We start from the raw sequence: 25,726 nt of genomic DNA, 5'->3' as shown, positions 1-25,726 counted from the left end.
CATGGAAGGAACAAACCCCTTTAACAGACCCCCAAGCACTTTGAGCCCCAAAGTGATGCCTGAAATAAGACAATTACTAAAAGATGAGTTGTCGAATTATGCATTGGGGTCTTGTATAAAATCATAACCCCACACGGATGCCAAAATCGGCCTCATTAAGTACAACAGCATAGTAAAATAGTGTCTCTTATATAACATGGCAAAATCAATGTTTACATTTTGGAACTTTATGGGGGAATATTTTCAAGCCATGGATGGTTGAATCCATGGGTACAGAGGGCTGACTGTACTTCTGGTCTAATTGGCTGTTATCTGTAAAATCAGTTGGCAGAATAAGGAGAAGATGTCCAGACAGTCATTTAAAATATCCACCATGACCAAGCTAGATCATTATTCTCAACATTTAGGCTAAGAAGTTGAAGACTTGCTTAGATCAAACTGAACATGCCACAAGTTACCTAGGCAGCCCACTCTTCCACAATTTACCTGGACACAGGGTCTCCGGCACTGTCCATTTTCGGAGATCTCTCTCAGAACAGCCCTCTGAGGAGCATTTTGGTGGGCATGAGGCTCAGCCATTTCCGACAGGTTATCCCAGCGCCCAACCTGTTCCTTCTCTTTGTCCTTGCCGCTGGGATCCATGTTTTCAGGGACAGCAATTGATGCTGGAGCAAAAAGGAAACACACATTTAGTTATTTCTCATGATAACCTCAGATCATCTCTATTCATGGATAGCTGTGATCTCTAGCCTGGTGCTTTAACTTTTAAATAAAAAATCCTGCAAAGTGCATTCTGCTTTTGCATGCTTGCCTTTGGTATTGAAGGAATTTTATTAGTGGAATCCTTCCCCAACTTGGGAGTCTTTCAGATAGATTGACCTAAAATAACCATTCTTTTCACACCTAGGGATGGTGGGAGTTGATGTGCTACACATCCATAAGACTGGAGGTTGGAGAAAAAGGTTAATCAGACCTTTCTTCTAGCTGCTGCTGCTGCTGGCCCCTTATACATTGACCATTCAATGCAGTTTGAAGCTAGCTTCAGGCTGTGGCAGCCAGACAACAAACTTCCACAAAAAGCACAGGAAAAAGAGCCTTTAATGTGTATCAGTGCTCTGTGAGTCATGTAATCACCAACTGGTCCTCAAACTGGTTACAGATTGGAACACCAAAGACCAAGGTGTGCCTTTAAACCCTTCCCGATTTATGGCAACCCAATCACAAGTTGTTGGTTTTTTTTTTTAGCAATCTTTGTACATAAGGTGCCTACCATTACATTCCTCTGAGGCTGAGAGCATTTGACTTTCCCAAGGTCAACCACTGGGTTTCCAGGACTGAGTAGGGATTCAGACCTTGGCCTCCCAGAGTCCCAGTTCAATACTTACACTGACACTCCATCCTGGTTCTTTCAACAGTGCTAGTTAAAATATATACAAAGAGGTTAAACATTTTGTTGAGAGGCATCCTGTTGCAGTGAGAATCAGGGACACACGAGCAAGTTATCTGGGGTAAATGTGACTTTCCAAAGCTTTTTCATGGCAATTAATCCTTTCAGATAAGCTACCTGTTTTTCAAAACTTCGAGTAAACATTCAGCTGTTCCTTCCAACACCCCATTTTCTGGCAACCCCTGTAGCCATGGAGGCCTCCACAAGCAAAAAATTGGGTATAGTTTGACCACAAATTTGTTCAGCTGTCTATGTCAAAGGCTATCAATAAACATGTCAGGAAATTAAAGCATGCCAAAACTTACACTGGAGCATTATGCTAGTTTATCTGCAGCTTCCCCCAAACTGCAGACTGGTTTCACTGACCCACCACCTGCTTCCCTCACTTCTCAAACCAAATCCATCTGTTTAAAACCAATGGGATTAGAGTGATTTAAGGGGAATGGAGCTGAAGATCCTAATGTTTAAGGACCTCAGGTGGAACCAGGTTTCACTGCATTTACTTCCAAATGACTACATCAAAGATGAGGATATATTTAAGTGTTCCCAGGAGCATGTCCTGCCGAATCCAACAGGACTTATTTCCAAATACAGTTTGCAACTCTGTTGCTTTATTTCCAGAGGTATTCCAGCACAGATGTTACACTCAAATCATACAAAGTGTTTTTCACTCTGACAGTATCAGAAAGGGAAAACGAATACAATTATGCTCCCATCTTTCCTCTAATGCTCTCAATACAGCATACACATTTATTTCTCCACCTTGGAACCTTGAAAGATAGTTTCATCCGCATGGTAGAATTAATGCAGTTTGGCAACATGCTCATTGCTATGGAATCTTAGGATCTGCAGTTTGGTGAGGTATCACCACTCCATATTGGGCAGAGAAGTTTAAAAATGTTGTAAAATTATAAGCATTAGGCAGTGGCAGTGAAAGTGGTGTCAAACTGCGATAACTCCACAGTGCAGATGTACTCTATAACCTGGCTCTCCGCTAAGCATCCCAGAATGGGGATACATCTACATTTAATTAATGCACTTTCCCAGCACATGAACTGCCATGACTCCATGCAATGGAGTCATGGAAGTTGCAGCCTCAACAAGCTACAGCTCCCATGATTCCCTAGCATTGACCTATGGCAATTAACTCTACAGGGCAAAGAAATCATAGAAGAAAATGTTTCTCCTTGTGTTGTCAAAGGCTTTCACAGCCGGAATCACTGGGTTGCTGTGAGTTTTCCAGGCTGTATGGCCATGTTCCAGAAGCATTCTCTACTGACGTTTCACCAACATGTATGGCAGGCATCCTCAGAGGTTGTGAGGTCTGTTGGAAACTAGGCAAGAGGGGTTTATATATCTGTGGAAAGTCCAGAGTGGGAGAAAAAACTCTTGCCTGTTGGAAGTGTGAATGCTGCAATTAATCACCTTGATTAACATTGAAAAGCCTTGCAGCTTCAAAGCCTGGCTGATTCTTGCCTGGGGGAGTCCTTTGTTGGGAGGTGTTAGCTGGCCCTGATTATTTCCTGTCTGGAATTCCCGTTTTCTGAGTGTTCTTTATTTACTGTCCTGATTTTAGAGTTTTTTTAAAAAATATATTGGTAGCCAGTTCATATTCATGGTTTCCTCCTTTCTGTTGAAATTGTCTGCATGCTTGTGGATTTCAATGGCTTCTCTGTGTAGTCCGACATAGTGGTTGTTAGAGTATTCCAGCATTTCTGTGTTTTCAAATAATATGCTGTTTCCAGGTTGGTTCATCAAGTACAGTACTCTACTATGGCTGACTTCTCTGGTTAAGTTAGCCTATGGAATTCTAGACATTAAACAATCGGAGCCAGCTAACACCTCCCAAAAAAGGATTCCCTCAGGCAGGAATCAACCAGGCTTTGATGCTGCCAAGGCTTCTCAATGCTAACCAAGATGATCAATTGCAACATTCACACTTCCAACAGGCAAGAGTTCTTTCTCCCAACCTGGACCTTTCAGATATACAGTAGAGTCTCACTTATCCAAGCCTCTGGATTATCCAAGTCATTTTTGTAGTCAATGTTTTCAATATATAGTGATATTTTGGTGCTAAATTCGTAAATACAGTAATTACAACATAACATTACTGCGTAGTGAACTGCTTTTTCTGTCAAATTTGTTATATAACATGATGTTTTGGTGCTTAATTTGTAAAATCATTAAGCAAACAAGAGTTCTTTCTCCCTCCCTGGACATTCCACAGATATATAAACCCCACTTGCCTAGTTTCCAACAGACCTCACAACCTCTGATGTGGGTGAAACGTCAGGAGAGAATGCTTCTAGAACATGGCCATACAGTCCAGAAAACTCACAGTAACCCAATTATTATGTTTATTTATACCCCAAGGGATTCTGTGATTTGTAGTTCAGTGAGGCATAACCACTCTGTCAAAAAAGACAAAAGACCTTGTAAAATTACAAATCCCAGGATTCTGTAGCATTGAGAATGCTTTTATATATTGTACTTTATTATGTTATTTAACTATTTTAACTGTTTTATTATTTTATTGTATTATGATATACTGGTAGTGATCCTCGGGGAAAAGGACGGGGCAGAAATATTGGCAATAAATAAATAAATAAATAAAATAAATCGTAGCCTAATTTGATGTTTAATAGGCTTTTCCTTGATCCCTCCTTATGATCCAAGATATTCGTTTATCCAAGGTTCTGCCGGCCCGTTTAGCTTGGATAAGTGAGACTCTACTGCAGTGGTCCCCAAACTAAGGCCCGGGGGCCGGATGCGGCCCTCCAAGGTCCTTTACCTGCCCCCCACCCTCAGTTTTATAATATAATATTTTTATATCAGTTTTTAATAAAATATATTGTATATACATATAATATTGATAAAAATATCAAGGCACACAACAACAATCCTAATTAACTTGACTATCTCATTGGCCAGTAGCAGACCCACACTTTCCATTGAAATCCTAATAGGTTTATGTTGGTTAAAATTGTTTTCATTTTTAAATATTGCATTGTTCTTTCATTGTTGTTGTTTTGCATTACAAATAAGACATATGCAGTGTGCATAGGAATTTGTTTGTATTTTTTTCAAATGATAATTCGGCCCCTCCAGTCTAGAGGATTGTGGACCGGCCCTCTGCTTTAAAAGTTTGAGGACCCCTGCTCTACTGGAGATATAAACCCAACTTGCTTCGTTTCCAACAAACCTCCCAACCTCTGCGGATGCCTGCCATAGCTGTGGGCGAAACGTCAGGAGAGAATGCTTCTGGAACATGTCTGGGAAACTCACAGCAACCCACTTTTTTCCTTCTTCTCTGCCAAAGAGCAAGTGCAGAATGGTTGGGGGTCTCAGCGAATGGCTTCCAATGCTCCCCAGCAGAACCCCCCCCCTTCCTTTCTGCCCATTTCCATGACGCAACCGCTCAGGACCCGACCTGTTGCGTCCTTTCCAGCGGGCAGCGAAGGTCTCCTCCTGGACCTCTCCTGTTCCAACCCAAAGCAGGCAGGGCTCCAAGGCCAAGCAGGGACTGGGAATGGCCAGCGGGGGCGCCCTCCCCACAGCCTCTATGGGATCGGACGCCGCCACTTCCTCCGCCGCGACTTGGAAGCTGCCCGCGACTGTCTGTTGGGATGTCTGTTGGAGCCTCTCGCTCCTTCCTCCGCATGCGGCAGCAGGGAAGCCCATGAAGAGCCCAGGCCCCTTCCCGCAGGAAAAGCAGCAACAACGCCTGGCGCCCTTCGCATGCCCCGAGGCCCTCTTCCCCCTGGGCACAGCCAAAGACCTGGCGAAATGACAACGCCCAGGAACCCACAGCTTTGAGCCAGGACAGTGCAAACTGAAGTCAGCCACTTGATGGACCAACCTGGACACCGCATATTATTTAATTTTTCGAACACAGAAATGCTGGGCCCACTCTCACTGTCCTGATTTTAGAGTTTTTTTTTTTTTTAATATAGTAGAGTCTCACTTATTCAACTTAAGTGGGCCGGCAGAACGTTGGATAAGCGAATATGTTGGATAATAAGGAGAGATTAAGGAAAAGCGTTCTGCCGGCCTGTTTACGTTGGATAAGTGAGACTCTACTGTAGTTGGCCCTCTGTATCCATGGCTTTGCTGTCTATGAGTTCAATGGAATCCATAAAGTTGATGGTGGCCCTCAATGAAAATGAGTTTTATACCCCTTGGTGGAGATGCAATAACAGATATTCTTGGCTGCCCCCAGGAAAGAACAGCAAACAGGTGTTTCTATACTGTAGAAATAATGTAGTTTGATACCACTTGAATGCCAGAGAAAAATGAAGACCTTGTAAAACTACAAATTCCAGGATTCTGTAGCATTGAGCCAAGGGAGTTCAAGCGGTGTCAAACTGTATTCATTTTACAATCCAGATGCACCCCAGGTACCACAAAAAGCTTTTCCTGCCCTAAAAGACTTAATTAGAAAAAGTAGCAGAACACATTTCACATAGAAAAAGTGAAAGCATACAAAAATAAATATACTTTTTCATCTTACTGTACCTTTTGCTCCATGTTGAGAAATTTTATTTTATTTCTGGTTCGTCATTGTTTATATTTTGATTTAGATATATACCCACATACCTGCAACACCTTTATTAGGATTGATGACAGTTATACAACAGGGTGCAACCTTTTGTATTCTCCAGAACGCTTTATCTAGGATGGTAGTGGTTTTACTTATTTATTTATGAACTGTTTAAATTGACTGTTTTTAAATTAACTTCAAGTAAGCCGGATGATGCATTCTGGAGAACTGGAAATGCCGCACCCTGTTGTGGAAGCATCGTTAATCCTAATAAAGGTAGTGCCGACTTATAAACTGACCTGGTAGAATTAATTTGCTCATTTATATACATTTGGCATGTAGGCTATGCAAGGAAAGAAATGGTATTAAAGATCCCTGGGAGGCATTTTTCAAAGTGTGACTCCGTTTTAGGTTTAAATCCAAGAGCAGTAAAGTTTTGCCATTTTTTCCCTGTTAGTTACAACAGAAATTAATTATGCTGTGCCTTGCGTTGGTCTCCCTCTATGTGTTTGAGAGGATACTTAAGACTCCCTGCTTGAGATTTTCAGGGCTGTTCTTTTAATGAATGTTTTATTCAAGCCTCTTGTGTTTGGAGAGGTGGTTTAAGCAGCAAGAACAACAGCTGGAGCTCCCACAGTGAGCAGGGCTAATCTATAGGTGCAGCTGGAGGCTTGAGCTCTTTGTGGTTGTTATTTGTTGTCAAGATGACTTTGATTTATGGCAAACCTATGAATAAAAAACCCTCAAGAGCCCTACTCACCAGCTGTCCTGTTCAAGTCTCCTAAACTCAGGGCAGTGGCTTCTTTGGGGACATCTACACTGCAGAATTAAAACAGCTTGACACTAATTTAACTGCTATGGCTCAATGTAGTTTTATTAAATCTTCCCTGACAAAGAGTGAGTGCTTCACCAAACTATAATTCCCAAGGTTACATAGTATTGAACCATGAAAGTTAAAGTGGTGTCAAACTACATTAATTCTACAGTGCACACTCCCCCTTGGTTGTAATGTAGTATTCTTTTTCCTACTAGCTTCCATAACAGTTGTTTGTTGTTGTGTGCCTACAAGCTGTTTCTGACCTATGATTACTCCGTCACATGTTTTTTTGAAATGATTTATTCAAGGGAGGTTTGCTTTTGCCTTCCTCTGAGGTTGAGAGAATGTGACTTGCCTATGGTCAACCCAGAGGGTTTCAGAGCTGAGCAGGAATTCGAACTCTGATCCCCATAGCCACAGTCCAGTGCTCAAACCACTACACACTTTGGCTCCGATCTTCCACTGAACCAAGCATTATTGTCTTTCCAAGTACAGTAGAGTCTCACTTATCCAACATAAATGGGCCAGCAGGACGTTGGATAATGGAAAATGTTGGATAATAATGAGGGATTAAGGAAAAGCCTATTAAATGTCAAATTATGTTATAATTTTACAAATTAAGCACCAAAACATCGTGTTTTACAACAAATCTACAGAAACAGCAGTCCAAAAAACAGTAACGTTATGTTATAATTACTGTATTTATGAATATAGCACCAAAATATAGCAATATATTGAAAACATTGACTACAAAAACATTGGCTACTAACAAATTGACTCCAAATAAAGATAAAATTGTATAGAATGAACTTACAGTAGCAACATTTCCGGAAATTGAATCCATAAAAAGTTCAGTCCTTACTGCCTAAAGAAACAGCTGTGGATCAGGGCGGGAGGCAAACTGTGTTGGATAATCCAGAACGTTGGATAAGCAAATATTGGATAAGTGATGTCACATGTCTCAAACTCAAGGTCCGTGGGCCAAATCCAGCTTGCGATGTATGTCATTTTATGTGGCCCTCCGGATGCTGGACTACACCTCCTGTATTCCTCATCATTAGATATCATGACTAGAGCTGATGGGGATTGTGATACAGTAACACCTGGAAGGCTGCAGTTTGTTCTGTTTAGTCAGGATAGCAGGGTTTGAATTGCAATTACAAGTATTGTTGAAGTCTTTCATGGCCAGAATCACTGGGTTGCTGTGAGTTTTTCAGGCTGTCTGGCCATGTTCCAAAAGCATTCTCTCCTGACATTTCACCCACATCTATGGCAAGCATCCTCAGATATATAAACCTCCCTTGCCTAGTTTTCAACAGACCTCACCACCTCTGAGGATGCCTGCCATAGACGTGGGTGAAACGTCAGGAGAGAATTCTTCTGGAACATGGCCATACAGCCCAAAAAACTCACAGCAACCCTGCATTTACAAGGCTTGTGGATATGATGTCTGACTTTACAGTGTCATTTAACTTTTCCCTAACCTCAGAGCCATAAGTGATGTTGGGTTGCACTTCCCATTATCCCCAGTCCACATCAAAAGTGACGGCAGTTGTCATTCAATAACATCTGGATTTCCATATTGGGGAAAACTAAAGAACACTGACCACTATGTAAAAAAGATACATAGTTGGCCCTCTAGGCAACCATTAGGCTGATGTGACCCTCCACAAAAATGACTTTGATACCCCAGTGGTAAACCCAAAGTACAGCAGTTGTTGTCTGCAATTGAAAGTTTAGTCCTGATTTGTATTAGAACCTCTCCGTCTGTCTGTCTGTCTTTCTGCCTGTCTGCATGTCTATCTATGGCAGTGGTTCTCAACCTGTGGGTCCCCAGATGTTTTGGCCTTCAACTCCCAGAAATCCTAACAGCTGGTAAACTGGCTCGGATCTCTGGGACTTGTAGGTCAAAACACCTGGGGACCCACAGGTTGAGAACCACTGTTCTATGGTGTAATAATCTATCCAATGTTACCATTTTATATTTGGGGGTTTTATCTAGTTCCTTCATAACTGCTCTTCCAAATCTTATCCTTCTTCTGGTTTCCCAACTACAGTCTACATTTTTATTAATATATGAGTCAAAGTATAGAAAATTTTTCACTATTTGAGGTGTTCAATTTAGCCACTTCAAAGTTATGTAAAACATCTGTGGTCGTTATTTTGGTTTTTTAATTTTTTTAGCTTTAACTCTGCTTTTGAACTGCCTTCCTTAACTGTCGTCAATACTCATTCAAAGTCTGTGCTATATTCTGCAATGGTATCATCTCCATATCTTACATTTCTGGGCTTCCTTCCCTCACTTTTGATGCCACCTTCCTCTGAGTCTAATCCTGCTTTGCATATGAGCTGCTTTCCATATAGGTTAAAGAGATAAAGTGATGAAGTGCAGCTTTGACCCCATTGCCAATGCTTCTCTATATTGTGTCATTCTAATGGCAGTTTTGTCTGGACTACAGGTTACATGTCAAGTCAAGAAAATGTGACTTTTTATTTCTTTTAGAGGAAACCCCATAGGTGGTCTTGGATAAGTTATATCATACATAATCAAAGGCTTTGTTGCACAGGTTGAATTTTTTTCTAAAAAGTAGCGGCGATTCCATTATTCAACATATGTTTGTAAAAATAACTCTTAGTAATTTGCCTTCTTGTTAAAACACAGCGTAGACATCGGTTTTTCTTGTTTCATATGTAGCAAAAGTATTTTCTTGTAAGATTTTAAGCATCTCTTTGCTTGCAGGGCATCATGTTAATTGGTGATCACTCATGTCCGAGTAGGATGGCCTTCCAAGTGTAGGGTCTTGGCATTGAGTCTGTAGGCGATTGTGGAGACCTATTCTTGACCCGCATGTTCTTCCACAGTGAGGACACTGGTTTCCAGATGGAAGGATGTCCTGGTCAGGGTCGGCTTGACCCTCTTTCCTCTTGACGTGTTTCTCCCTTTCACCCTCCATTCGTGCTTCTTTGAATTCCACAGCACTGTTGGTAACAGCTGACTTCCAGTCAGAGCGCTCAAGGACCAGGGCTTCCCAGTTCTCAGTGTCTATGCCACAGTTTTTAAGGTTGGCTTTAAACCCATCTTTAAATCTCTTTTACCAATTTTCCGTTTTCCGTTCTTGTGTTGGGAGTAGAGTAACTGCTTTGGGAGACAGTGATCGGGCATTCAGACAACGTGGCCAGTCCAGGAGAGTTAATGGCGGAGAATCATTGCTTCATTGCTGGTGGTCTTTGCTTCTTACAGCACGCTGACGTTTGTCCGTCTGTCTTCCCAAGTGATTTGCAGTTTTGTTTGGAAACAACACTTGGGGAGATAGGGCAGAATATAAAAAAGTTATTATTGTTAATGCTGAAGAAATTGTTCCAGAAGTTGAATATGACATTTGTAGATGGTCCATGTTTTGCTGGTGTATAGCAGGGTTGGGAGAACAATAGCTTTATAAACAAGTATCTTGGTCTCCCTGGGCAACAGTCCCATGATTACTGCAGTCCATTGCATTCTCTTTCTTGAGAATATGAATGTATATTGAGCATTAAATGTACATTGAGTTCACTATAGTACAACCCCTGTATTTGCAGTATTGGCATTTGTAGCTTTACCTATCCGCATTTGACAAAGTAGGGCCTCTCTGGGATTTTTCTAGGTCCTCAGGGCTAACCCATAACAAGTTAACACAGAGTTGTACTGGCAAAGGATACCTCTCTAGGAATGTGGATAATAGTAAACACTACTGAAAGGAATGACTTCTTCTAGAAGCCAAAGAGGATCCTAGAGTTTGGTTCCAGGACTTCCCACAGATACCAAAATCCATGGTTCCTCAAGTTCTATTGCATACGATGGTGTAATAAGTTGGTGTGCTCTATATAAATGGCAAAATCAAAGTTTGGTTCCTGGAATTTTTGGAGGGGAGTATTTTCAAGCCATGGAGAGCTGAACATGTGAGTACATAATCTGTAGATACAGAGGGCTAGATATATTTTGCTGTGCAATCAAAACACCTTTTTGGCTATGCATCTTACAGTAAATCATATTCTGTCCTTTCCTGAAAGTAAAAGATTAATACCTCATCCATGGTAGAAGATTAAGATATAAACAGAAACTTCTGTTCAATAGCCTTCTCTGTTATATCACATTAGCAGGGCTTTTTAAACTTTCCATTATGACTCCTTTCAGCCAGATAAATTTTTACATGACCCCAGGTATATGGTTATGTGAAATAAGTATAAAAAATCAGACATTTACTGATAACAAATGAGCATTTACAAGGCTTGCTAAAAAGGCTGATTTTTTTCTTTTTATAGACCTAATCAGACGTTTTCCTCTGTTTCTACAAACTTCAAAGACAGAATCCCATGGAGCACATCGAATGTCCCGCTTCATGAGTTGCCCTCAGGATTCAGTTTATGCCGTGTGTAGAAATGGGGGGGATTTGAAAGACTGGCAGAAATCGACTCCATTCCTTTCCCTGTACATAGAAATGCTTAAAAATGTATATTTTTCCTTGGGATGGGAAGTGGGACATTTGTCCATTTACTTTGTGGGATTTTATGTGAGTAGTCTCCTAATGCTCCTTCTGTCTACATTAGAGGTTGAGTCTGTTCACACTGCACAACTGTAACACTATGTTCCACTCGAACTGCCATGGCTGGCTACCACCTGTGGCATCCTATGCTTTGTAGTCTGAACTGTAAATGACCCTCTCTAAACTGCAAAAAACAGATTGCCATAGGCTATTGCTAGAACAGTTCAGTTGGAATATAGCACTGCAGTATATACATGTTGGGTATCTGAAATGGTTGAGAACAGACATGTTTGATATTTTTATGGATTTTGGAATATCTGTACAGTATTTGCATGCGCATACATAATGAGATCTCATTTTATATTTCATATACACTAGGCACATAGCTTGAGGATAATTTTATAAAGTCTTTTAATACCATATGTTGTGGATAAAACAAAGTTTACATATACTGAACAACTAGAAAGCAAAAGTATCACTATCTCAGCCAGCCATAGAAACATTTTCAGATTTTGGAGTACATTGGATTTTGGAATTCCAGATAAGGGATGCTCAACCTGTAATGTGAAATGAATCATAGATTAATTAGCAAATACCCTTTCTATCATTGTGTGCCCCCATCTGCATATTCCACGATATCTTACTTTCCAATTCTTGGTATGGTGGGAATGCCTTTTCAAACTGTAAGTCCCCCCTCCCATGCTAATTGGGGTTTTGAGACTAATGGTTCAAAAGTTTCTAAGCAGCCTGTTCTTTGCAAACTGTATATTTAGAAAAATGTTCCACTGATTTCAGTTGAACTTATTCCCTGGCTTAGATGTTTATTGAGATGTCGTTCTATTAAGTTTAGTAGGATTTATTCTCCAGTAAATTCATAAGATTTCAGAGAAGGAAACTGTTACCCATATTGTGACTTTTCATAAACAGGAAAAAGTGAGAAAGCACTTGTTCAAGGACAACCAAAAACTAAAACATCTTTCTTAAGTCCTGATAGGGAGTCATTCTTTCTCAGGACATAGTGAAGGATGTACCGTTGAACACTTCTTCCTGCCTTTTAGGTGTCACGCAACCATAAAAATGATAGCAAGACATAGCATTTCCAAAAGAACAAAAGTCTACACTTTTATTCCCTGAAAGGTTTATTTTAGGCACTCCATTTTTATCCCCTCCCTTTTCCTCCAAGGAGCTGAAGGACAGCGCTTTATCATTCACATTTTATCCTTGAAAGCAGTCCTATGTGGTAAATTGAGCTGAGATAAATTGACTGTCCTTGGGTCACCTACAGATAGTTTTATTATGGCTGGAGGGGTTGACCGTAGTCTTCCTCAGCAGTAGCCTAAGAACCTTCTATCCTACAGTGATTCTCATAAAGAAGGTTGTTCTACATTTCGTTGTACTGCTGACCTTCTGTATTCACTGTTTCTGCATCCATGGAGTCAATCATCCACAGCCTCTATCTGTCTATCTATCTCCAAATCTTCCCTAAAAAATCTCATTGATTTTGCCATTTAATACAAGGGACACCATTTTACTACATTATTCCATTTAATGAGACTTGAGCTTTAACAAATATCCACAGCGTGGTGATGGTCCTGGAAGCAAACCCCAGCAGATTCTATGGGCCCATATAAGAACAGATGTGCCTTCAAGTTGCCTCTTGACTTATGGTGATCACACAAAGATCATATGGTTTTCTTAAACAATGAATACTATGAGGTGGCTTCACATTGCCTTCCTTTGAATGCAGCCTATGTTACCTGATATTTCTTTGTGGTCTCCTTTTCAAGTACTTACCAGTCCTGATCTGCTTAGCTTCTATGAATAGCAGGACCTAGGGCCTTCGAGATATTTAGGCTTATTTTGTGGCTACTCTATGCAAAATATATAGAGTTTTATACATTTGCATGTAGTCTTTTAATGACTTGTAATAGTTTAAATTTTTTGTTTTAACTTTATAAATTGTATAAACATCACTTTTCAAATAAGTTTTCTGTTCGTACTTTGTATATTGTTAAGATAATTCAATGACAGGTTTATCTTAGGGTAAGTCAGAAAGGGGAGAGAGGCAGGACAAAAATGAATAAAATAATAAATAAGCTATGTGTGAAGTTGTGACGTCTGTTGGAAACTAGGTAAGTAGTATTTATATATCTGTAGAGGGTTCAGGGTGGGAGAAAGAACTCTTGTCTGTTTGAGGCAAGTGCAAATGTTGCAATAATAATAATAATAATAATAATAATAATAATAATAATACTTTATTTTTGTATCCCGCCACCATCTTCCTGAAGGGACTCAGGGCAGCTAACATGAGGTCAAGCCCAAAAAGACAAACTGTAACAAGTTAAAATATAAAACAAACAATAAAATAACAAGCAACAAGCAGTATAAAATCAAAAATGGATTCAAACACAGTTTTACAAATACATAAAACAAGATAAAAAGTTTTTAAACAATATCAGTTTCACCACCAAAGAGACAAAAGGAATAAAAGGGGGTCAAAGCAAAGTGCATAATAACTAGGTTATTCCATAAAGTGCCTAGCCGAGTGTTCCAAGGTTTCCTAAGATGATGTTATGGGTAGGATGGGGTGGGACCGAAGATAAAAGTGGGACTTAGCACTGACGCTTGATGCTCAGGTGTCTGCGGTGGCCGGGAGGGCCTTTGCACAATTAAAACTTGTGCGCCAACTGCGACCTTACCTCGTGAAGTCTGATCTGGCCACGGTGGTCCATGCCTTAGTTACCTCTAGACTGGACTATTGCAATGCACTCTACGTGGGGCTGCCCTTGAAGACGGCCCGGAAACTCCAACTAGTTCAACGTTCGGCAGCCTTGCTTCTAACTGGAGCAAATTATAGGGAGCGGTCAACCCTCCTGCTTAAGGAGCTCCACTGGCTGCCGTTCACCTTCCGGACCCAATTCAAGGTGCAAGTGATCACCTACAAAGCCCTGAACGGTTTGGGACCCTCCTACCTTAGTGATCGCCTCTCCCCCTACGAACCTGCACGATCTCTTCGTTCGTCGGGGGAGGCCCTCCTCTCGCTCCCACCTCCGTCACAAGCACGGTTGGTGGGGACGAGAGAGAGGGCCTTCTCCGTGGTGGCCCCCCGGCTCTGGAACTCGCTCCCCAGGGAAATCAGGCAAGCCCCCACCCTGGTAGCATTCAGAAAGAGCTTGAAAACCTGGCTCTTTACTCAAGCCTTTAGATAAAGATTGCTAATCCAGAAGCAATCTGTATCTGTGACCATTCTTGTACCGGTTTGCACCTTTTACCTTTGTCAACTCGATATAGACACAGGGTCTATTCCCATCCCAATTTGCACTTCCAGAATTTGCAGCACCTTATCAGTCACCTTGTGTTTACAATATTTATATGGTGCACCTTACCCAGTCTACTTTTACAATCTCTCAGTTTTAATCCATGTTTTTATTAGTTCTTGTTTTTTATTGGCTAATGTTTTATTTTATTTTATTTTATTTTTTATTGTGCAAGTTGTTGTCTATTGCTGTGTTTTATACTGCTACTGTTTTTATTCGGGCTTGGCCCCATGTAAGCCGCCCTGAGTCCCCTCCTGGGGAGATAGAGGCGGGGTATAAAAATAAAGTTATTATTATTATTATTATTAAAAGTGCAGAAGAGCAGCATGGTTGTCCATGGGTCTGTGGTGTCTTGTTTAATCAAAAGCATGCTGAAAGAACCAAGTCTTAAGTTGTTTAATAAAAGCAGACAGGGTTGGGGCCAGCCTAATCTCCCTGGGGAGGGAGTTCCAGAGTCAAGGGGCCACCACAGAGAAAGCTCTTTCCCTCATCCCCACCAACTGAACCTGTAATGTTGGAGGAAATGAGAGGAGAGCCTCCCAGAATTGGCCACCTTGATTAGCACTGAATAGCATTGCAGCTTCAAAGTCTGGCTGCTTCCTGCCTGGGGAAATCCTTTGTTGGGAGGTATTAGCTGGCCCTGGTTGTTTCTTGTCTGGAATTTCCCTGTTTTCTGAGTGATGTTCTTTATTTACTGTGCTGATTTTAGAGTTTTTAAAATGCTGGTAGCCAGATTTTGTTCATTTTCATGGTTTCCTCCTTTCTGTTGAAACATTCCACATGCTTGTGAATTTCAGTGGCCTCTCCGTGTAGCCTGACATGGTGGTTGTTAAGAGTGGTCCAGCATTTCTGTGTTCTCTAATAATATGCTATGTTCAGGTTGGTTCATCAGGTGTTCTGCTATGGCCGACTTCTCTGGTTGAATTAGTCTGCAGTGCCTTTCATGTTCCTTGATTCGTGTTTTGGCAATGCTATGTTTGGTCGTCCCTATGTAGACTTGTCCACAGCTGCGTGGTATATTGTAGACTCACACGCTAGACATTCCACTGATATATAAACCCCACTTGCCTATTTTCCAACAGACCTTACAACTTCTGAAGATGCTTGCCATAGATGTAGACAAAATGTCAGAGAGAATGCTTCTGGAACATGGCCGTACAGCCTGGAAAACCCACAGCAACCCAGTGATTCATGCCATGTAAGCTTTTGAAAACAAACTGGTTAGTTCTTTCATTTCTATTAACTAGGATGTAATCTGCTATGGTCATTTATAAAAATTGGCAGGAAATACTGTATGATTTCAGCAAAAAGAAAAATAACACACTTTATTTCCCATCTAATGTTTACATTCTATTGGTTTCAGTGAAAGGGTTCAGTTCTTGCTGAAAGCCTTTTCTTTAGTATTAAGGATTCCTCAAGGTATTTTGCACTCTATTGTGCTAGAATAAAGTAAAATTATTTGCAACATTGTGTACATGCAGGTCACATATCTTTGATACCTATCTTGTATTTTGATTTGTTTTAAATGCAACTACTGCTGTGAAATCTCATTGTACATTATGCATAGTCACAGTGTGTTATTGGACAACAAAACACTCACACAAGTTTGTAGAAAATATCAAAATGCCAAATTATATGATAATAAATCATATTTACTTCCAACACTAAATCAGAATAGATACCATTTTTTCTTTAACACTAACATACTGGTCTGTTGAACATTAATTATTTGGTAGAATAACCGACATTTCTCATATCTAGGTATAAGGAGGACAACCATGATGAGTCAGAATATATTAGCACCATACTGTGTATAGTCAATATTAGTTTTGTTGGATTTTTGTTACACTTTATTTAATTCTGTAAATTTGCCCTATTTACTAGAAAAGTTAGAATTAATTCTTGCAGCAGATGCTATAATTTTTCATTGCTGATGGAATTTTAATGCTTCTCTTGATGTCATGCATTGCAAATACTTCAGGGTATTTTATTGAAATATTACTCTTTTCTATTAGCTGCTTTGAGAGATCTCGTTTTTGGATAAAACACAATATACACATTGAATAAATGGCTATTACACAACCATCCTATTAAAAGCTTTCATCTTTGCTGATATGATTTATTTTTGCCCATACACTTGCTTTTATTTACTTTCTGAATGCATTCAATACAACCAATATTTGAATGTATTCTGCAGACATATTTCCTAAAGTGGGACAGACAGACATCCCAGTTCAGAACATAGATTATCTGCTGTTTTTGACAACTAAAGTTCATCCCCATTAAGTAGAAATCATGTTCCAAATAGAAGGATGTATGGGAATGGACTCTCCAGATTCCTGAAAATGGAGCCAGACTTTGCTAGCTTCAACTCAATGTTTTAATGTAATGAATATGTGTGTGCTTATGTTAGTTCACACTTTCATTTTCATCTCCCTTTATCAGTATGGCCATGAAAGTACTTTTCTCTCTGATACTTTATCCTTTGAAGAAAAAACTATGTGGCAGGTCAGCAGAACCGGTCCAACAATGAGGCAAATTAAGTGGTCGCTTCGGGCGCCAAACATACGGGGTGCAGTTGAGACTGCTTTTTCTGTTGATTTGTTGTAAAACATGATGTTTTGGTGCTTAATTTGTAAAATCTTAATGTAATTTGATGTTTAATAGGCTTTTCCTTAATCCCTCCTTACTATCCAACATTTTCGCTTATCCAACGCTTTTATTTTTCAGTGATTGTTTTTTTTTGGGGGGGTGGGGCGCCAAAATTCTGTTTCCCTACACTTGAAAAATACCTAGGGCCGGCTCTGCAGGTCAGACTGCAAGATGGTACCTGGCCCATTTCCAACAGATGGAAAACTTTTACTAGTTCCTAGTAGTCATGTGCACAAAATTCGTTTCTCCCATTTAATCAGTTTATTTTGTTTCTTTCATTCCTTTGGCGGCGCAGAATGGGAAGGCTTCTCCCGGTATGAAAATTAACTTGAGACAAAAACAGGTGGGTGTGGGTACTGGCTTTAAGCCTGCTTTTTGGATTGCACTCAGGGAAACCTACCTTGTACCACTGCTGAAGTCTCTTCATCGGAGCTAGGGGTGGACCCATGGTAGGATCCTTGGCATGGGGCTGGTGGCTTGTTGGGGCTTGCCCTCCATCGCATTAGCCGGCAGCCTTGCTCGGCAACTGTGCAGGCCCAGAAAGGCCCTGGCAGGCCCATGCGCTTTGAGCCTAGACGCCACACACACACTCTCTTTCCAAGACCCAAAGTGCTCTGTTTTTAAAGTGTCTAGAAATGGGGGGAAGTTGGCATGTGATGAGGTCCTAAATGAAGTCAAGGGGTTCCTACTGCTGTTAGAGATTCCAATTTCATAGACTTACTCACCTGTCATCAGGAGAAATTGACAGTGGAAGAACTGACATTAAGCTGCTTTCATTCATTTACTGGAAGGCTGAGACGGGGAAAAACGCAGGAGAGTCAAAGGTGGAATAGGGATTTTAGTTTCCACCTCATTATGTTTCAGTACTAGGCCCCTACTCACATCCAAAGCGGGCGCAATGGCAGTGTTGCTCCAATTTCATCATTGCACACAAATGGTAGTTAATGTATATAGGCCCCTATTGAGGAGGAAAGCTACAGAATCTAAGGATTGGCGTAACATGTGCGACATTCCCCAGTGCTCTTTTGGAGAACTTTAACTCAATAACCCAAAAAGCTCCAGAAACACATAAGAAGCTCCAACACAGTTCCACATAGGCAATATTATCATCACTCCAAATCCTGGTTTGATAAGGCATGCATAAATGCAAAAAAAAAAATCACTTATTACCGCCTTCCAGTCTTTCCAGTCTAACAACTTGGCAATAAGAGCTTCTCCATCAGAAGAGAAGATATAAGTGCCTGTTGGCCCAGAAAAAAAGAGAAGACTCAAAAAACAATTGGATACGGCTTGTACAATCCATTCAAATTAAAGACTCTGCCACCTTCTGGTACATCATATCATGTACAGCTAACTATGTTAAGCCCTCGATAGAAAGCCATATCCCCCCAGGGTCATGGGAACCATATTTTCGGGACATATATAAGGATCATACTAGTGGGAATGCCCTTTCCACCCCAGACCTGGAAAATCTACCAACATGGCCTGTGGTCACTCTGTGCCGTCGCGCCTGGGGCTGTAAACTCTTAGTGAAAGAGGCATGGACGTGACATCTTTCCCCAGGGGATTGCTTCTTGCCCTCCTTTAGGGAAACTGGAACTCCCAAGGACCAAAACACTGTAGTTAACTCAAAAACTGGGTTTATTCTTCACAAAGGGGGTAAAAGAAAATATACATTACAGTCTTTGGTTGTTTAAGTCCATGAAGCTTGTCCAGATCCCTCTTTCTCTGGCTGTGAATGCCGGAGCAAACTCAGCCTCAGTCCAATGACCTATATCTGAAGACAAGAGTCTTCCTCTGTTGCCAAAGGACTGATGTGAAGGCGCTTGAGACTCCTCAACGTTGTTCAGGTTGGCCCTGAACATGAAGTGTGAGTCCCAAGGGTAAGAACCTCAGAATTGGTGCTGAGAGGTAACTTTTGAAGGGCTTTTAGTGCCAAGTCTCTCTCTCACGTCCATCCGATATAGAACTTGCTGATGGAATGAAAAGGAGGGAACACAGTCCTACTCCAGGAAGAGGTGGAGCCAAACAGTTTTGCTGAGTGAGCAATATAACAGGTACAAACAACATTGATTGACAGATATAAATAACCAATCCAACTACATTTACAGGGTAAGGGCAAAATCAGGCATGATACAACAATTCAAATCTTGAAACTTATAGTTTGACATATAAATGGCGCCACTCGCGCCGTCACACACTCCGACAGAGATAAAGAGCCTTGTCAAACAATTACAGCAAGGGAAGGCTCCAGGAGAAGATCTCATTCCTTCGGAAGTCATCAAGAACAATCTAGACTTCTGGGCCCCCACCTTAGCATAACTCTTCACCTGCATTGATAAATATAGTCAAATTCCCAAGGACTGGGGATGGCAATCATCATCCCCATATACAAGGGGATGGGAAATCAGAGATAGTCCAATATTTATAGTTATAGTTATAGACTGTTATCTACAGTTATGGGTATTCTCTCTCTCCCCCCCCCTCCCCCGGTGCCATCCCCACTCCCTCCCTTTAGACTCCCTCCGGATCATCCCGTGGGTTGAGCTGAGTCTTAATAGAACATGCATGTGGATTTTAGCCTAGATTTTAAATTTTGTTAATGATTCAATTTTATAATGGTGTTTATTATTATTGGAGTTGAAGAACATAACCCCTCAGGTTTGATATGGATGTACAGGACTGGGTATCCTTGATATGAGCTGGTCATTGACCGTAATAAAAGTTTACTTACTTACTGCTGTTGTATTCTAAAGAGATAAAGTCTTAGAATTATAGAGATGGGAGAGAATCTGCTATAAATTGGGGGGGCATTGTTGTGGATAACCATGGTTGCTATAGTCTAAGAAAGGTTGAGGATTCTAGATGCTATAGTCCAAGAAAGTCACCTTCCATGTAAACCACCTTGCCCAACCAATCACCCCCCAAATGTTTTGGATCACATTATGTATGGCTCGAAATGATGGGAGTTTCAGTCAAGCCCACATCTAAGCAGCATCAAGTTGGCCATAGTCCAGCGTATCTACACTAGAGGAATGTACAGTATTTGATCCATTTGTTTTATTTGGGTATTTGTTTTGTACTGTCCATTCGGATGGATGAAACAAAGGGTAAAATGAAAGAAAAAGTTGCATGGTTTCCATTTTTGTTGAAGGCAATTCATCTTAGTAAAATTGTGAAAATAATATCAAAGTCTCGAAGAAGTCTAGCTTGGAAAAATATTTCTAATTCTATGGTGTTGTCTGCACATTCATGTATTATTCATTAACCCTTCGCATGGGTTATTGTTGACCTTTTAGCAAGGGTCTACCTTATAGATTGACCCTGCACTAGTTTAAAACATTCTGATGTCTGAGAATGATCACCTATAAGAGCTCAAGATAAATAGAATCTCATTTCTGTGAGAGCTCACAATTTCTTTGCCTATCTTATTTTTAAAATAACATATAACAAGAAATGATTTATCAACTCTGCTCTCCTAACTCATGAAAGTCTGATAATTAGTTTTATTTTTAGAACATTTGTAAAAGCAGGTCTGTGTCTCATATGCAAATACCCAGTAAGAAAAATTAACTGCCTTTTGAATGAGATAACAGCTTCTTGAAGTTTTGATTGTTGATTCTGAAATCAGAACTAGATGGAGTTTCAGTTTTGACTACAGCAAGGCACTGAATGTGATGCTGCCTTTGAAAATTAGGCAAAAAACTGAGTTAGTACAAAATGTAGCTGCTCAATAAGTATAGCTATTTGAAGAATCAGAGCTAGTATGATGTAGTGGTTTGAGTGAAATACCATGCCTTTGGAGAGCAGGGTTTGAATCTCTCCATGGATAAAGATACCCACTGGGTAGCCTTGAGTAAATCATACTGTCTCCGCCTCAAAGGAAAAAACAACTCTGAACAAATCCATGATAGGTCCACCTTAGAGTTGTCGTAAGTTGGAAAGGACTTGAAGGCATGAAACATCAGAAAATTTAAAGTGTCTATCTTGAATTTGAGATCCACAGCAGACACTGTCCTCTTTGTTTCATACTCTCAGGAGGATGGGTTGATAAATACAGAAAACAGGACTTTCTCTACAGCAACACTTCAGTTGTAAATTTCCCTCCTAAAGTAGGTTGACTTTATCGCTGCAGAGCTATCCTACCATTTTTATTCTAGTTTGTATTGTTAAGAGATGGCCTGCTGCAGTTTCCCTGACGTTGCTTCTTCTTTGCTGTCATTTTACCATGTCTGATTGTTGTTTTAAACTATTTATGTGTTTGATGTGATTGAGAAGTCATGGGGCAGCTCTATGCAGGACCAATCTGGAGTGGTGAATGCTAAATTGGCCCAGGGATGATTATGACTGCCAGCTTCCTCGCCGCTGAGGAAGCAGGAGGGTGGAGGGTCTTGATTGTTTAGTGGTGCTGAACTCAGTTTGGCAACACAGAATGGCAACCTTTAGCACTCCCTCTCCCATTTTCATCATAGAGGTGGCCAGCGGGTGCAATATGGCTAGTCATAGGCTATCACTCTTGATCGAGTATGATTGTCTTCCAAGGGTAGAGTCTTGGTGGTGGGTCTGTACGTGTCTGTAGAAACCTATTCTGAATCCGCATGGTCTTTCACAATGACATAGATTTCTAGACGGAAGGCAATTGCAACAAGGATTTGCTTGACTGAATCCATATCCACCGTCCATTTCCAGTCAGTAGCTAGGAGCTTCTGGATTTCACAGTTCTGCTCCCGTCACCAGTCAGCAATCGCCATGGGACTTCTGTTGGTTTTGTTTTTCTTTCTTTTTTTGGGGAAGGGGAGACTCCTGTGCGTGAATTTGTTTTATATGTGGAGATCAGTGCATGGTGATCAATACAGTCTTCACAGAGAGGTTTTGATCCTATGGCATGGTCAACATGAAGACCGGTGGCATCTCTTGTGTTGCAGCCTTCTTCTGCCTTCATAAAAAAAAGGTAAAGGTTTTCCCCTGACGTTAAGTCCAGTCATGTCCAGGTGCTCATCTCCATTTCTAAGCCAAAGAGCCGGCGTTGTCCGTAGACACCTCCAAGGTCATGTGGCCGGCATGACTGCATGGAGCGACGTTACCTTCCCGCCGGAGCGGTATCTATTTATCTACTCACATTGGCATGTTTTCGAACTGCTAGGTAGGCAGGGGCTGGGGCTAACAGCGGGCGCTCATTCCACTCCCGGGATTTGAACCTGGGACCTTTCGGTCTGCAAGTTCAGCAGTTCAGCGCTTTAACACACTGTGCCACCAGTATTCATAGACCTCCTATAGGTGGGGTAGGACAGAGGGAATTACCCTCATTTCTCCTCTTCCATTTCCAATTGCTTATTGCCCCAGCTAGCGTCACTCAAAGTGATGCTCAACAGCCATTAGCCATGTTGTACCTACTGCCCAACGCTATGACAACAACAGGAGGGGGCTGCCAGAGGCCAAGCAATACAGGATAGCTGCGTAAACAGTTATGGCCAGATCCATCTCAGAACTAGCACAACTGCCTGGGGTGGGGGAGACGTTGTCAACATGCCCTTGGTTCTTTCAAAAAGAAATGCATGTGCCACAGCATTTGATAACCCTGATACATAACCTAATTTCTTGAGTCTAGGACAATTGTCCATTGAAAAGGGGCCAGACAGGGCTGTATTTTGCCACATTTATCTAATTAATTTATATGCAGAACACATCATATGGAAAGTGAATTTGGACTCAGAAACAGGAGGCATGAATAGTGGTGAAAGAAACAACAGTAATTTAAGATATGCAAATGTCACTATGTTATTTGCAGAAAATAGCAGTCTCAGTATATACAAGTAGAACATTCCTCATCCTGAAATCTTAAATATGCCAAAATCCTTGATTGCTCACATTAGTTTGCTTCTTATGGTTCAGGGTACACAAACTTTTAAATTGCATTTGTTGTAAGTTATTAATTGTTGTATATGTGTTCAAATTGGATTTTTTTCTTTTAAATTGGCATTGATATTTTAGTTGATTATGCATTGTATGTATTGATGTATATGTATCTGTGTTTTTTAAACTTTTGTACGCCGCTTTGAATCCCACCCATGGGGAAAAAGTAGGATAGAAATGAATTAATAATAATAATAATAATAATAATTTGTTTCATCCAAAATTACTTTCAGACTGAAGGTATATATGAAACATAAATGAATGTTGTATTTAGACTTGCATTCTTTCCCAAAGTTGGTCTCTCTCTCTCTCTCTCAATCTCTCTCCCTCTCCCTCTCCCTCTCCCCCATATGTATACAAGGAAATCCAGAGATTCAAAAATCCAAAATAAATAAATAAATCCCAAATAATTGAAGTTGTAGTTTTGCAAAATCATTAGCCTTCTCTGCCAAAAAGTGCTGGTGGCTCACCAAACTACAATTCCAAGGATCCCATAGTATTCAGCCAGAGCAGTTAAAGTGGTGTCAAACTGCATTAATTCTACAGTATGGGTGCACCCTTAATAACACATGGGCCTACTGCACTTGCCTAATCAGTAGGATGTCCATTCAGATCACTGGCACCTAGCCTAACCATGCAAAGCATTGAAGCCTAAAAGTCAAGATTCGGCTTCTTATACTTTGCAACATTTCAATTGTGTGCAAAGTTTGGCTCCAGTCTTAATATTTTCCTTTCCAATTTGGACTGGCTGCAGTCTTTGCCTACCTTGTCCAGTTTGGGAGCTTGATGGCATTTGGCTGCCATTCTTCAGTCCAGGCATCTCCTTCCAATTACATCCAAAAGCAGAAAAAATTATTCCCTTGTAACAAGGATAAACCCTGTGCTGAATACAACACGCCACTCTCAAGAGATATGTGAAAGAGAAAGGAACCGTCACAGCTTCTGAAGAGTTTCCCATCGGTTGAGCAAGCCAAGCCTTTTAGTATCCATGTGAACTGGACAATCATTGCTGTTTGTTTGCAGCATTCAGGCATGCCTTGTGGCACTTATGAGATAACCAGAAACAAACAAACAAATGCCCCATAAATGAGAAGATTCCAGTTGATTAATTGTTCTATATTTTTCTTTTTATTTCCTTTGAGATTATATACAAACATTAGTGCTACCTTTTCCAGTGACACATGCAGAAAGCTGGTTTTACAGACAGCAGCATGCATGGGTTATAGAATATTTTTAAAAATCTTTCTCCAGATCCAGATGGTCATTTACAGGTTGCCAAAAAAAAAAAAAAAGGCAGAAGGCTGTATCAAAGAGAGGGGTTGTCAAAAGAAAGCACTGCATAAGATTTGCTCTGTTTTGTTAATATGTATAGGCAAATTTAGACATAATTGTTATGTTTTAAATAGAAATATATTACTTCTCACTCCTAGTGGGCAAAGCCTTGACCAAAGAACCCATACATTCAGTTCAGACTGCAAATGACGTCAACTATTGGTAAGTATCTAGAAAATGCCGAGAGATTACATATTTGTCAAATACATATACAGTAGAGTCTCACTTATCCAACATAAACGGGCCAGCAGAACGTTGGATAAGCAAATATGTTGGATAATAAGGAGGGATTAAGGAAAAGCCTATTAAACATCAAATTAGGTTATGATTTTACAAATTAAGCACCAAAACATCATGTTATACAACAAATTTGACAGAAAAAGTAGTTAAATACGAAATAATACTATGTAGTAATTACTGTATTTACGAATTTAGCACCAAAATATCACGATTTATTGAAAACATCGACTACAAAAATGTGTTGGATAATCCAGAACGTTGGATAAGTGAGACTCTACTGTAAATGAAATTTTGAATGTGCTCTTAATTCTTCCACTGAAAGAGACCTAAAGGTCTTAACTTTGACTGGATTATCAGGCAGTATTGTTGATTAGGGGTGTGCGATCAATGATAAAAGATTCAATACTCATTACTAAATTAGGGGGGCAGCGAATTGTTTCTAACATGTTTCTAAAATATCCTCAGGGTGTCCGTATTGTAACTATTATGATGTAACAAAAATTTCATTACTTTTTTGTTACATAATTGCACAAGTGGGGGAACTTCCGGAGCGCCTTTCTTCCTCATTTTTAGAGCTATTGGGATGAAACTTGCTACAATTGTAGAACACATTTAACACTGTTATCCCCCTTCCCAAGTTTCAGAATCTTTCACATATCTACTATTTTGTTGGAATTTTAAAAAGTTTTTATTAAAAAACATGTTTGTTTGTTTTTGTTTTTTTTTTTAAAAAAAAAAGCCCTACAAGAGCTATCTCCTTGATTTTCTATTTTCAATGACACAACATAACAAGGGCATCATTCCCCTCAAGTTTCAGAAAGATTTTCACGTCCATTTTTAGGGAATTTTAACCCACATAAACTTAACAGTACAATTTCACTGGAAGACCCCAGGGAACATCCAGCCCAACCACTTTCTGCCAGGCAGGAAAAGCACAGTCAAAGCAGC

General features: G+C 40.4%; 1 protein-coding gene across 5 annotated transcripts in view; it reads right to left on the bottom strand.

The window, feature by feature from the left end:
- The window catches only part of ccna1 (cyclin A1), a 44,246-nt gene extending 20,154 nt beyond the window's left edge, over positions 1-24,092 (bottom strand). Inside the window, exons 1-2 of one of the 5 annotated variants that reach the window (XM_062974729.1) lie at positions 23,972-24,092; positions 487-665 (exon numbers count right to left, since the gene is read on the bottom strand). In XM_062974729.1, coding sequence (XP_062830799.1) covers positions 487-665; positions 23,972-24,026 — 234 coding nt within the window. In that variant the 5' untranslated portion in view covers positions 24,027-24,092. Of the gene's footprint in view, positions 1-486; positions 666-1,385; positions 1,476-1,564; positions 1,704-1,752; positions 1,885-4,877; positions 5,082-23,971 lie in introns of those variants that run through there. The other 4 variants (XM_008107902.3, XM_003219154.4, XM_008107901.3 and 1 more) reach the window with 4 other exon arrangements.
- Positions 24,093-25,726: the final 1,634 nt, after the last annotated feature.

The sequence above is a fragment of the Anolis carolinensis genome, chromosome 3 (genome assembly GCF_035594765.1).
Source record: "Anolis carolinensis isolate JA03-04 chromosome 3, rAnoCar3.1.pri, whole genome shotgun sequence".
NCBI lineage: Eukaryota > Metazoa > Chordata > Lepidosauria > Squamata > Dactyloidae > Anolis > Anolis carolinensis.
This window is presented reverse-complemented; position numbering and strand designations above follow the sequence as displayed.